The 14,918-nt window shown below is 31.8% G+C and overlaps 2 protein-coding genes across 5 annotated transcripts in view; both read left to right on the forward strand.

Annotated features, from left to right (window-relative positions):
- klc1a (kinesin light chain 1a) overlaps positions 1–1,416 on the forward strand; it is an 80,880-nt gene extending 79,464 nt beyond the window's left edge. Inside the window, exon 16 of one of the 2 annotated variants that reach the window (XM_030125858.1) lies at positions 1,058–1,416. In XM_030125858.1, coding sequence (XP_029981718.1) covers positions 1,058–1,123 — 66 coding nt within the window. In that variant the 3' untranslated portion in view covers positions 1,124–1,416. The remainder of the gene's footprint in view (positions 1–1,057) is intronic. The other variant, XM_030125859.1, reaches the window with a different exon arrangement.
- Positions 1,417–14,003: 12,587 nt separating this feature from the next.
- The window catches only part of zfyve21 (zinc finger, FYVE domain containing 21), a 22,459-nt gene continuing 21,544 nt past the window's right edge, over positions 14,004–14,918 (forward strand). For all 3 annotated transcript variants that reach the window (XM_030126868.1, XM_030126870.1, XM_030126869.1), the window contains exon 1: positions 14,004–14,171. In XM_030126868.1, the coding sequence (XP_029982728.1) occupies positions 14,046–14,171 (126 nt within the window). In that variant the 5' untranslated portion in view covers positions 14,004–14,045. The remainder of the gene's footprint in view (positions 14,172–14,918) is intronic.

Raw genomic sequence — 14,918 nt, forward strand, 5'->3', positions numbered from 1 at the left:
TTTGTTTATTTTGTTCATTTTTGTTTTTTGTTTTTTTTTTGTTCTTTTTTGTTTATTTCTGTTCATTTGGTTCATGTTTCTCAAATTTTTTGTACATGTTTTATTCTTGTTTTTGTTTATTTTGTTCATTTTTGTTGATTTTTCTTTCCTTTTTGTTTATTTCTGTTAATTTTGTTCACGTTTCTCAAATTTTTTGTTCGTGTTTTATTCTTGTTTTTATTTTGTTCATTTTTGTTGATTTTTTTTTGTTCTTTTTTGTTTATTTCTGTTTATTTGGTTCATGTTTCTCAAATTTTGTGTACGTTTTATTCTTCTTTTTGTTTATTTTGTTCATTTTTTTTTTTTTTAATTTCCCTCATGTTTTTTAAATAGTTGTACATTTTTGACACATTTTTGTACATTTATAGGTTATTATGTTATTATTTTTCTGGTCTGACCCACATGAGGTCAAATTGGGCTGTGAATAAAAAATGTGAATAACCTTAACATCCATGAAAAACCTCAAATGTCTTAAAAGAAGTAACAATTTTTAAACAATTTAACAATATTCTGTCTGTTACTAAATGTTTTGTGAATTTGTAGATCTACTGTGATCTTTAAGTTGTGATGTACATGTGTAAATGATAAACTGAGGCATAATATTGATAAAATTACACTTATTTATCTTAAAAAAAAAAATTCAGATCGTTCATATTATTCCTATTTTTTAAAGGATATTTTGTTGGCGTAATGTAATGTAATAATATATTTTTACTTTTTCGCTCTAAATCAAAGAGAAAAGTTTGGAGTTGACATTATTTATAGGTTATTATGTTATTATTTTACTGGTTTTAGATCATATTGCTTGTATGTGGAACCTGAACTAAAATGATTTTGACACCGTTGATGCAAACTTTTGTTGCATCTATGAAAAAATAATGAAATATTTGTGTTTAGCAGCAGTTTAAAGGTACTTTTTATATTTTTCCTGTTTTTTTTCTGCTTTTGATCTTATTTATCATCCTATTTTTCAGTATTCTGTCTTCTAATTTCAACTTTTTTGCGCCATTTCGTCCAGGAACGAAATAATCGTCTGAGGAAAAGCCGTGACCTGAGCGCCAGCCACACTGACCTGGCGCGTTGAAGGTTTTTCGACCCCGGACGACGTGATGGGCGGAGTCACAGAAGGTCGCAGAGGTCACCGCCTCCAGTCCGTCCAACCTTCAGACCTTCAGTCCTTGGTGTAAATAGCTGTTAATGAAGCTTCTTATCTTGCGCCACCAGGTTTTACTGTTTCATTGCACTTTGAAAGTTGCTCTTAGACGACGTTTGGTTTTGTTTTTATCGACACATATCGATGAACAGGAGGAAAATGAACCCACAGGCATTTTCTGTGTGTATGTGTTTTAATAAGTGTGTGATGTTTCCTGTTTGTGTGAGTGAACAGTTTTGTGGTTTAGTTTTTTTTATGTTTCTGATGTAGAGGCAAAAAAAAACAAAAACAACTCCTATTGGTCGGATTAAACCTGTGGGTGGAGCCAAAAAACCTGCAAAAAGGAAACAAAAAATGAGAAGAGACATGATTCTGTGCACAATTTTCACCTTAAACTGCTGGTTAATGGTTTCGTCAGTGAGTCCAAAACATAAAATACAGGTTTTTGCATTGAAGAAGATGATAAAAAACAAAGTAGCAACAGATGAAACAAAAAAATATGTGTCATGCAATGTAACATTCAGATTTTTATGTCTAATAACTCATATTAAACTCATGAAAAGTCTCAGTAAACAAATTAAAATCATGATTTTAAAGTTGCACAATGATAACGGTTTGATAAATATTCCAGTTTTTTTTAACATGTGAGTCTTTGTGACATGAAAACCATAAAATACAACAACACAAACAAGGAAAATAATATGAAAAAAAATCACATTGGTCTGTATTTACAGGAAAAGTGTTTCTGCACTGACGAAGATGATAAAAAAACAAAATAATAATAAAGGAAACCATAGAATACATATCCTTAGTGCTTAAATAGAGGGTAACAGGAGGTTTTTTGTTCTTAAAGACATGTCACTTCCTTAGATCTGCTTTTCTGCTGCAGAGTTAAAGGTATTTAAATATTAAACATGTCCTTTCTGCTGCTCTATGTCTCTTAATTGAGACGATAACAAACACAAGGGATATTTCTAAAAGTCAAGTTTGGATCTTTTAAAGATGAAACTTATCTGTAGGTTTAAGTAAAATCATTTGGTCAGAAGCTACTAAAGAAGTAAAAGAATTTACTGTCTGGCTCCGCCCCCTAGAGTTTACCCACCAATGAGAAGGGCCGCCTCTGGGAAACGTCCTAAAAACTAAAACCACAGACTTTGCAGAAAACGTGTCCAACAATGACGTCTGTTTGAGGCTGAAGCGGACATGAACTCAGCTCAGGTTTTCAGAGGACGGACTGGAGATGAATCCAGAAAATATCACCACTCATGAATCAACAGATCCACGACAGAAACTACAAAGATGAGCAGGTTTTATGTCTCTTTTCAGATCAACATCTAATATTTCACATCTGGGGTTTTCCTTCATGTGACTGTATTATAAAACAGTGTATTTGTCTTTTTTTGTAAATTTGTCAGTTTTTTTCCTCAAAACATCCCCCCTTTCCCCCAAACAGTTTTAGAATTGTCAGTTTTTCCATCATATCAAACATAAAAATGTCAATCTAAACATTATGAAACGAAAACTTAGTTTATTACATATATTTTGACTTTTCAGTTTTTACTATTAGAAGTGTATACCTTACAACACAGGTGTCAAACATACCAAAACCGGCCAAAACCGGCCCTCCAAAGGTTCCAACGTGGCCTGCGGTGCAAAAATGACACTGAAGATATTAACAGTCCAGGGTGTTAAGCTGGTTTTAGTTCAGCAGCCACAATTAAGCCCAATGTGATCTCAAGTAAAAGAATAAAATAAACAATAAAATGTAAACCTGAAAATGAAGTACAGTTTTAACAATATTTTAGTAGTTGGGTTGCACATTTTTAGATCAGATCTGTAAGTTGTTAATAATAATCTGACACATAATATTGTAGAAATAATTTTTTTTTAAGGTCCAAATTCCAAACTTGAAAATGTTAACAACATAATGCCTGTTACCAAATATTTGTGTAACATTGTGTGTATTGCACATGTATAAATGATAAGTTGAGGCATAATATTGTTGAAATTAAACTGATTTTTCATCAGAAATTTCAGTTTTTCTGGTTATTCACATCTTTTTTGTGAAAGGGCAGTTCATAAATGTAAATATTTTCATAATTTTGTGTTTTTTATTGCACTAAAACAAAGAGAAAAACTTAGAGTTGTCATTATTTATAGGTTATTATGCTGCTATTTTAATGGTTTGGCCCAGTTGAAATCGAACTGGGCTGAATGTGGACCCTGAACTAAAATGAGTTTGACACCCCTGCCTTAGAACATTTATACCTTTTATGAAACTTTATCAACATGAAAAATAAACATGTAAACTAATGCTCTCCCTCATTTTTATTTTTAATGCACTGTAAATTTTATTTTATTTTTCTTTTTTATAAAAGAGTAATAAACTAGAAAAGCACTCTGAGAGCGCAGACCTCCACCAAGGCAGATCAGTCGCCCCCCCCAGATCACCACCAAATTTTAATCATTTGTTCCTTGTGCCAGTATCAACATTTCCACAAAGTTTCATCAAAATCTGCTCCTAACTTTTTGAGTTTTCTTGCTGACAAACAAACAAACAAACAGACAAACCCCAATGGAAACATAACAAAAAGTCACCATTTTAACAATTTAACATTTTAGTTCAGTTAAATGGGCGGCTATGGCTCAGTTGGTAGCTCAGGTTGTCCAATGATTGAAGGGTTGCTGGTTCAAATCCTGGCTCCAACTGTCCACATGTCAAATTGTCCTTGCAAAACACTGAACCTTAAATTGCTCCCAGTAGGGCCGAGTGGCTTTGTAAAGCGCTTTGGACACCATGAAGGTATCAAAAATGCACTATGAAAGTGCAGTCCTTTTAAATATACATGTTAAAAATGTTAAATCTACATGCTACTCTGTAAATATGTTTACAGTTTGATGTGTTTTTTACAGTACTGATCTGGTAAACACAGCTGCCAGTTTTTTTCCATAAAAACAATGAGGGTTTTTTTTTTTACAGTGAGTGTAACATTTTAAGAAGGAAAACTCAAATAATTACATTAACATTTACATTTATACATTTGCTAGATGCTTCTTTTTCCAAAGCGACTTACAGGGGGAAGATTATCAATTAAGCTCTCTCTCTCTCTCTCTCTCTCTCTCTCTCAAATATATATAAATTTGAATTAAAAAAACCTAATGTTTATTATAACACGACCCATCAGAAATTACTTAAAAGTAACTGAGTTTCAGCTACTTTTGGAAACAGTATTTTCAGTTTCTAATCATAAAATTATATTTATCTGATCACATTTCCCAAAAACACACCTAATGCCTCGTATTAAACCCCCTGATGATGATATATGAGGCAGTAATTCTACTTTTTAAACATGTGGTGACTGTATTTTCTGCATTAATCTAAGTCTTCTTCTGAAACCTGCTGAGGAATTCACACTCTAAACACTCTGCTTTTTTTTGGACAAACGTTCCGTCCTGTGTTGATTGAAAATCTGCTTTTCCTGTTTGACGCTGTGTTTACATCTGTTCTGTTTTTGTCTTTGTAAATGGTGTTTTGTTCGTGTCCTCGCGCTGCTCTGAAGGTTTTGTTTTCCAGGTTTAACTGAAGGCAGCGCTGTGTCTTTACGACAGCTGCTGCTCAGACGTGGAGATGAGTTTTCACACTGACTGCATTCGTTTTTCCTCCACATTTATCCTCAAACACAAAAGAAACAGCACAACCTTTGTTTACCTGTAGTTTTTATCGAGACAAGGCTTTACCGCCGGAGTAAAGTCGAGTTAAATGCAACCAAATTTAAAGAAACACTGCTGAGACTTTGTGTAAAATACACCAGATATTTACATATTTCATTTATTTACAGAGTTTTACCAAAAGAATGAGTTTATTGTCCAGAGGAAGAAGAATGAAACACAAACCCACAGCGGATCAGGAGTGTCGTTTAGAACTGGAACTTATTTATTTAATGCATTATGAAGTCAGGTTTATTGATCACCAAAAAAAAATTAGACCAGAACTAAACTTTTGGCTTAAAAAACTGAAGGATGAGTCAATAAAATAAATGATTGTTTCAACACCACTGCTGCCTTATGTTAAAAAAAACGTCATTGAATATGTAAAAGTTTAGTTTAGTTTTTTTTATTTTGAATATCAACATTTAAAACCAAATACAATGAGGAAAAACTATGTTAAAAAAAAAAAAAAAAAAAAGATACTTGAAAAGGAGCAGGATGAAGTGGAAAAAAAGTGAATCAAAATGATAGGAATGTGTTTGTTACGACTGAATAACTGACCCTTTAGGATTAATTTGGTTAAAGTTTATTTTTTTCATTCACTTTTCATGTGTAAAATGTATGGATCTGAACTTGATGTCGTGTAAAAAGTGAAGGATGCATCATTCGGAGGACTGACTTCATGGAAAACAATGATTTAATGTCTAAAAAATAAGAAAAATCTGGATTCATGAGGACTGACAAACATTATCTGATCAATTTTGAATGAAGTATATCACAAAAATCAGACTGGAACTAAACTTTTATCCTAGAATCTGAAGAATAAATCCTTCAAATACTAATCATATATCTTTTTTTTTCCAGTCTTAGGAAAAACTCTGTCTCTTTTAATTCCAGCCTTTTTTTTTTTAAATGATATTTTATTGTATTTTTTAAATGATTATCATTTAAGATAAAAAGTGAGGAATAACTGTCTTGATGAGGACAGACTGAACTTCTTGACCTCCTTTTGGTCATTTACACTATATTTTGATTTAATTCAACTAAAATTTATGGAGAATCATCATATAAAATACCATATAAAATAATGTAAAAATGGTTCATTATGATGATGTCCTTTAAAAAAACAACTTAAAAATAACTGTTACTCTACACGCTTTTAAAGGTAAATATGTTAGAATTATATGATAAGTATCACAAGTTTTAATATCCTCAACGTTGGTAAAACCTGGAAGCTTTTCGTAAAATCAGTTTTACATTTAATTCACCGAAAAATACAAAGTGTGGGATTTACAGATGAAGAACAGAATCGAGGGATTTGCACTGGAAATAGTTTTTTAGGGTAATTTTAGCCTTTGCTGCAAAAAAAAAATAATCATGAGAATAAATAAACCAAAGTCAGGTTTTATTTCTAAACCTTACAGTTTTGTATTTTAAATGTTCATGTCTCCAGATTAACCCTTTCATGCACAGTGGTCACTGCAGTGGACAGCTGTTCTCCAGCTGTTCTCTTGTATATTCATGGGTTTTGTTGTTTTAGTTCCACATCAGCCAACACAGTGGACGCTTATGCACCATCCCACACACTGACATTCATAGCATTACTGGAACTCTGCTGTTCTAGATAAACCTGATCTGCACTAACATGTCTGAGTGTAAATCAATTGCTTGTTATTGTTATAAGACTATAATTGACAGTTGTTTTTTTTTTGCGTATTATCTCCATGAAGTGAGCAATAACTAGTATTAACCCTATAACACCAAACGTATCAAATTTGATACATGAGTTCTGAAGCCCTCTGCACGATCAGTGTGATATTTTTTTTCTTGAAAAACCTGATGTATACAATTAGATACATGCAATACACAGATAATCCACCGGGGGGAGGAATTCATTCACCAGAGGCCTTTCCAGTGACACTACAAGATTGTCATTGATTGATTGATTGATTGATTGATTGATTGATTGATTGATTGATTGATGTATTTATTTCGAATATGAATATCAAAACAGAAGAAAATAAACACTTAAAATTAAGACACAAGACATGTAATACATATTCGAAAAGGAGTGAGAAGAAGTATAACTTATAAACTCCCACCCCTTCTCCTTATATAATTAATAACAATAATAACCTTCCTAGTCTAAGCATATCTATACTATATACTATAATATAACTTATACTTAATATTAATGAGGAAGGAGGCAGAACTTTGACAATTCTGAAAAGGAATTACCAATTTGTCAGACATGTTAGTGTTATATTATGTTTTTGTTTGATCGAAAATAAAAATATTTGAGCATTGAGACCCGATGTATCAAATATGATAGCAAATTGAAACTCATACATGGAAATTGATATTTGAAAAAAAATGTTTTCGAGTGGTCAGAAGGACCAGTAAAGGCTCCAGTTTCAAAGAACTGGAAGTTTCTGTCAATGATTTAATAGTTCAGGCTTTACAGGAGTGGTTTCCAACCTTTTTTTGCTCGTGACCCCATTTTAACATCACAAATTTCTGGCGACCCCAGACATTCAAAACAAAGACTTTTTTTTTTTTTGCTAAAATTAATTTGTGTCTGATCATGTAATAGTTTGCTATATTATGTTGCAAAAAAACATTAATTTTAGACGACATTCAGTCTATATAATGTATATTATTATGGACGGAGGCAGAAAAGCCAGGTGTAGATTACTGCACAAAGTGAGAATTTTGTTATTTTTATTATTTCCTTGGTCAGGATATGTACAGTCAGTCCAGCTTGGATTTACAAGGCTGACAATTAATACTGAACAAACAAGAACTCAAACTGAATTATGAAAGAGCTGCAGCATCTGAAACTGACCACAATGAACATTTGACAGATAAACAGTACCACAGTGCTTCAGTTTCAACTTCACAGTTTGTCATGTCTTTTATTGATTGAGATTGTCTCTCTCAACTCACCATATATTTTTTTTTATCAATAAGTTTTGTTTTTGTAATCAATTACTAGAAATTTCAGGTGACCCCATGTGGGGTCCCAACCCCAAGGTTGAAAAACACTGCCATACAGGGTCAGAATATGTTAAAATGTGAAAAAATATCAGATTAGCAGCATTAAAAATGTTTTTCTTTTATAGTTTTCACACAGTATATCAGTAAATACATATTTCTTTGCTTCAAAAATTAGACAAAAATTTGATGTTTTCCAGCTCAGTGGACATTTTTGCAACTCCATGAAAAATAGGTTTATAAAAAAAATTCATTTGCATTGTTTTTTTTAATGCTTTAAAAGGAATAAAAACACCTGGAAAAAATTTTGATTAAGGTTCTCATAATTCATGCATGAAAGGGTTAATTTGGATGAAATTAAAACAAACATTTTTATTTTACTATTACTAAAAAAGTCCCTACAAATCAATTGAAGTCATATTTTTGCAGATGTTTGTCTTCATATGACCTGAATGGGATAAAATATGATGTTAACTTATTGTAACATACATAAAACCTTTAATTCACCTAAAACACATAATAAAAGCCCCTGAATAATGTAAAAAGTGTGTAATATAATGATGAAGATGAGAATTGAGGGATTTGCACTGGAAATATCAGACTGACTTCAGTTTTTCAGTGATATATTTTTTATTTTGCAGGTTTTCACTGATCGTTGTTGCTGAGATTTAAGTTAATTCTGCTTTAAGAACCTGTACAAACATAGATTTTTTTTGTGCTGTTTTGTGCAATGAAGTTATATTTTACCCAAAAATAATGACGTTGAATTTGATCTTAAAACTAAAAAGGTTCATTCCAGTTCAGTTGTTATTGTTTTGTCCCAAATCAATAAAAAGATATAGATGAATATAGATGAATTATCCCTGAAATGTAAATAAAAACCTGCATTTAATCCTAATCACAGCTGCTTTTTCTTCAATGCAGGCAATAATTGAGTCAAATCATTAGTTTTAATATTGATGATTTATTGATTTATGTTGAATATGTCGACTGTTGATCAGTCTCCGTTCTGCTTCGCTTCTTCTTCTTCTTTGTTTTTCTTTATTGTCTTTTACTGTTGAAACTCCACAGAGTAAAGAGGCACATAATTTAAGTCAATGTCCGTGATGAAACGAGTGACGTTGTAGGAAACACTGACGGTAACGGCTTCACTACACGACACCGTTCTCTCAAATAAAACAAAACAATGATAGAAATTTTTACAAACAGCTGAATTATTTGTTAAAATGCTGATTTTTTTTTGCATGGAATTATGACTCCTTACTCTGAATTTATAGAATTTCCTCATATGTGATCAGTTATTTTCTCACATTTTTATCATCTAATAAATAAACTAAAGCTAAGTTTCAGATTGTATTGAAGTTTCACATTTTGTACAACATTTGCAACTTAAATTAAACTTTTCCATCTTGTTTCTGATTGTACAATCCCCTCAAAAAGAAACCAAACCCATGTTTTTAGCTTCTGATGAATGGTACAAGGTCATTTTTATTTATTTTCATTAATAAAATAAAATAAAACAAAACAACTTGAATTTTCTTCTTTTGCTTTTATTTATTTGATTAAAAGTTGATTTTTTTTGACTGAAATATTTCATTTTTCTCATGATTTGAAACAATAAACATTTATTTGCTGTAATAATTTCCCTCTTTTCTGATATTTCACTGTATATAACTGTTTTCATGTCACTTTTGGAGCCGTGTAGGTCAGTGTTTCTCAAAACGTCACTGTGTTTTTCACCAGAGGAAGGAAACATTAAAGTCTGTCCTGAAATGAAACCTGTTTGTAACGATGACGTGAATGTACATATGGATTCATCGAAACGCAGGCAACGATGGAAAGTTTTATTCGACTGTGTTTATTGTTAAACTGGTGAAGTTAAAATCTCACAGTCCATCCTTCTGTTGTTTTTTTTTTCTTTTTTTTTTTTTTTTTCATTGTTGTCATTTCTCCTCCTGGCTCTGGGCTGAATGTTGTGTGGGATGGCTGAATAAAATATATTCTCAGGTGGGAACAGTTTATGGTTTTATTCATGTATCTTTATGAGTAAATGAGGTCCTTATGCATCCATCATTTTCTCACATCACACCATAACCACATTTAGTTCCTTAAAGTAAGTTGTGTTACTGAATACATTTAAAGTTGTTAAATTGAATTAAAAATATGTTTACAATGTTAATTTAATGAACTTAAAGTGGAGAAAAGTATATTTAGTACAATGTTTTCCAAAATCAATCTAATAAAGCTCTACTTTAGAAGGGTTTTATATAGTAGTGATATTCCAAACTCACCAGTAGGGGTAGTCATGTACCAGAATACATTTAGGACAAAAACCACCAAGGAATCAATGCTATGTATCCACAGACTGTATCACTGACTGAATAAAGCAGGGGTGTCAAACATGCAGCCCGGGGGCCAAATGCGGCCCACCAAAGGATCCAGTTCGGCCCCTGGGATGTTTTTGCCAAGTGAAAAAATTCCACAGTCTTGAATTGAATTAAGGAAAAAATCTTGAATTAAGCCAAAAAAAAAAAAAAAAAAAAAAAAATCTCAAATTTAGCAAAAAATCTTGAATTAAGCAAAAAAAGAAAGAAAGAAAAAAAATCTTCAGTTAAGCAAAAAAAAATCTAATCTTCAATTAAGTAAAAAAAAAAAAGAATCTTCAATTAAGTAAAAAAAAAAAATAAAAATCTTCAATTAAGCAAAAAAAAAAAAAAAACTCTTCAATTAAGTAAAAAAATCTTGAATTAAGCCAAAAAAATCTAGAATTAACATCTTAATTTTTTTTTCTTCGTTTTAGTGCAAAAAATAACATTAAATTATGAAAATATTTACATTTACAAACTATCCTGTAACAATAAAATGTGAATAACCTGAAAAAATATGAACAACCTGAAATGTCTAAAGAAAATTCAGCACAATTTTTACAATTTTTCTGCCTGTTCTTCAGTGTTTAGTGTCTTTGTAGATCTGATCCATAATGCACATGTAGAAATGATAACTTGAGGCAGAATATTTTTTAGAATTGCACAAAATTTTCTTACATTTTTAAATTTAAATTTCAGTTTTTGTTTTTTTTTTTTTTTGGGGGGGGGTTATAAAAGTAAGTATTTTCATAATTTAATGTTTTGTTTTTTGTTTTTTGTTTTTTTTTTACACTAAAACAAAGACAAAAATTTGGAGTTGTCCTTATTTATAGGTTATTCTGTTATTATTTTTCTGGTCCGGCCCACTGCAGATCAAATTTAGCTGAATATGGCCCCTGAACTAAAATGAGTTTGACACCCCTGGAATAAAGCATAAAACTCATTGTTTCCACACATCTTTATTATGATGTCATCATGTTTTCTTCTTCAAATTAAAACTCATAGCTGCTTATTTTAACAGTCGGTCAAAATAACACTGTCTTATAATCTTCACGTGCTGCATCAGCTGATAGTTTACATTATAGCTCTGTTAGCTTAGCTCTGTTAGCTTAGCTCCGTTTTTAGACTGAAAACAGCCACAGTAAAACCACTAACCACCTCAGTTTTCTGTTCAGTTTGTGCTGTCAGTAGCTGCACTAAAGATCTGTTTGAATCCAACAAACAAGGTCAGAACGGCCCCAGTTTAGTCTGAACCGTGGATCAATAAACGGTAACTTAGCAAAGATAATAACATCCCATAATAACTTCATACCTTTATAAGCCTCAGAATCAAACTCATCCATGTAGAAGAAATGCTGACATTTCAACGTTGAACATTCTTATAGTTTATTGTTAAGTTACTCAAATACAAGTCCAATTCCATGATATCTCTTAAAAAAATTTTTTAAAAATTATTATTAGGCTTTTATTCAACCAAATAAAGTCCCACTGAGACTGAGATCTCTTTTACAAGAGCAACCTAGCCAAGAGGTCAGCAGGACACACCATGAAAAGGCTCAGGTTTTACAGAGAGGTAATAACAATAAATTAAAACAAGCATTTATATGGTAATAATAGAAAATTTAGACAAATTTTTTTTAAAGTGCAAAATTTAGTTGAGGTCACAGCAATTTAAAAACATACTTAAAAACAGCACTGTCCAATTATAAAGAAAAACAGAATGCAATGATTTATAAATCTTATAATTAATTTTATTTGCAATCAAACTCCACAATCCAATGTTTAAATGAAGAAATTTACCACTTGCGAGAAAAAAATTACGTAAGTTTGATTTTATTGGCCGAAACACAACTTCAAAAAATGGAGGGAACACAAATCTGGAAAAGTAAGTAGTATTAAAAAAACTTTAGTGGAATTGGGGTTGTACAACACTCTAGAATTGTTTTTTACTATATTTGAATGTCATTTTTACAGCACTTCAGTTCATTCAGACAAATAGAATCATTATACAAAAAAGCATTAAAAATAGTTGCCAGAAAACCAATTTCGTACCACCATTGTCCTATTCTAGAAACATACAAGCTTCTGAATTTTGATCATTTGAAATACTTTAAATTTGCTTGTACTCTGTATATAAAATACTCTATGGACTAGCTTTTTTGCTAATACTGGCACATTTACAGAAATGTTTATTAATGTGTACTGTCCCTGCTAAACAAACAAACAAACAAACAAACAAACAAACAAACAAACAAACAGACAGATAAATAAATAAGTTGTACTTATACTGTATGTTAATTTGTTCTCGTATTGTACTTATATTATTAGTTATAAATATTCCCACTGACAACTTAGTGAAGTAATAGTAGTTCTTATGACTGCAGAGAGAAAATCAACGTGTCACAGGGTTTACTTACAAATTGTGTCTTCAGTGACAGAATCATTATATGTAAGTTGTATAAAACAAATTCATAGCACCTATACAATAACATGTGGTGACTAATGTTCTTAAAAATCAAAGATGTAAATCCTTTTTTGACCCAGATTGCTTGATTTTACCCAACATATATCTTCTTTAATCCACGTCTGGGACAGAGAGCTTTTCCATGAATTTGATTAAAATTTCTGTTGATGCAAATATTATCATTCGGGAAATAATAAAGAATTTAACTCGCTTTGTACATTTTACTTATGATTTTTGAAACATTATAGGCGTATATTTTGTCTTAAGATGTTACTCTTGTTTAACCCTCCGTTATCCGGGTACGCTTTGCACTTCGTGTTAAAAAACGTCATATTATTTTTCACAATTTAAATAAGGTTAGAATTCAAAAATTGTTCATTTTTGCATGATCTTTAAAATTCTGGGCACCAATTAAAATTTACACATTGTAAACAAAAGAAAATTACAAGACTAGCATCTGTCTCCCAAGTGTGCCTAAAACGCACTATTTCTTCCATTTGATATGTATGATTAGGGCTGACCTTGATTTACAAAAATAAAATCAAATTAGAGCAGAAAAATTAATCAATATATAATATTTAATAGTTTGATTTATAGGTGTGCATTTTACACACACTTGGTGACAGATGGTAGTATTTTTGAACATTTGACCTAGCGCCAAAAATAATAATGCAAATGAACCAATGTTGGAGTTAATCATTGACGTATGCCAGGATGAAAAAATCAAATAATATGGGATACACTTTTTATGTAGTATATTGAAAAAATAAATAAATAAATAAATAAATTGTGGTTTTTGCATCAAAAAAAAAAAAAAAAAAAAAAAAAAAAAAAAAAAAAAAAAAGGTTTGTTTACATTACAAACACGGCATTTAAAGGGTTAAAAAAAATGTGACAGTTATTGAGTATTTGGTATTTTTATTTACGGCTCAAGTTGATGAAATGTAAAACGTGTAAAAGAATTTAAAATAAACTGTATGAAAAATTTTTGGACATTATTCCACAAGTGTGCGAAAAAGGCATACTTGGTGCTTAGTAAGGGCCTTGCTGGTGGACGGGATACCGCAGGGTTAATGTAACTGGGTTTAGATCCTGTGTTGGGCTGTTGGAAACCACACAGTCCACAGTTGCATAAAAACACTCTGCTGCTGAACTCCATCCTTCGGGTGCGGTTGTAAAAACCAAAACACTCCACTCGACCCAGTCCACCACGTGACGTCCAAGCCGGGCTCCGGTTGGATAAAGGTGGTGTCAGTCATTGCTGGGGGGCGGGGTCAGTCAGGAGTTGGTGGCAGTCGGAGTCGCTGGTTCCAGAGGAGAAATGTCTTCAGTGCCTGATGGAAAGAAACTAGTCCGGAGCCCCAGCGGCCTTCGCATGGTGCCGGAAAACGGAGCCTTTAACAGCCCTTTCTCTCTGGACGAGCCGCAGTGGGTCCCGGATAAAGAGGTGAGACGGACGGGCGGCGTTTCTTTGACAGATAGGAGCCACACTGACACACGGCAACAAGCTAACACTAACATTAGCATCTAAACACGGCTTTTCCGGTTCGCGTCGTATTTTCAAAATAATGGTCGACTGCAGTTTCAATCCCTCTTGAACAGTATTTTCAGTTTTTAAATTAAACCCTTTTCTCAGTTTAACCGAAAACTCACAGGAAGAATATGAAATAGTTAAATATATTAAAGCAACATTATCAGCCATATTTTTAATTTGTTTTGAGGGAAATTACAGCCATGAACGAACAAATATTATTTGGGTTGTGTAACATAAACCTTTAAACTAAACTTATAAAAGAGGTATTTTATTTTAGAAGATCTTTAACTAGTAACATACAATTTGGTTTACATTATAGGATCAAATTCAGCTTTCCTGCCCTTTCAAACCTGAAATATTGTGCAAAATGAAACAATCATAAAAATCTACCATGAGCAAATAAAACTACAGACAGTTTCCTTTGTCATTAAACCTGTTGTGTAGCTTTTAGTCTGTAAAATATGATGAACATAAAAATAAAGCCATCACAATCTTATTGGTCACTAATTGACAGGTTTTTAATGAAATTGAGTAAGTGGAAACAATAAGAAGTAAGAATAATTTCTTTTGTGGTCCCCCTGGAAATTTCCCATTGCGTAAATCAGTGTCTTACGAGAGTTTAAAAACCAATCAGTGGTATAATGAAGATGAATGACTCAC

This window comes from Sphaeramia orbicularis, chromosome 22, assembly GCF_902148855.1.
Source record: "Sphaeramia orbicularis chromosome 22, fSphaOr1.1, whole genome shotgun sequence".
Classification (NCBI taxonomy): domain Eukaryota; kingdom Metazoa; phylum Chordata; class Actinopteri; order Kurtiformes; family Apogonidae; genus Sphaeramia; species Sphaeramia orbicularis.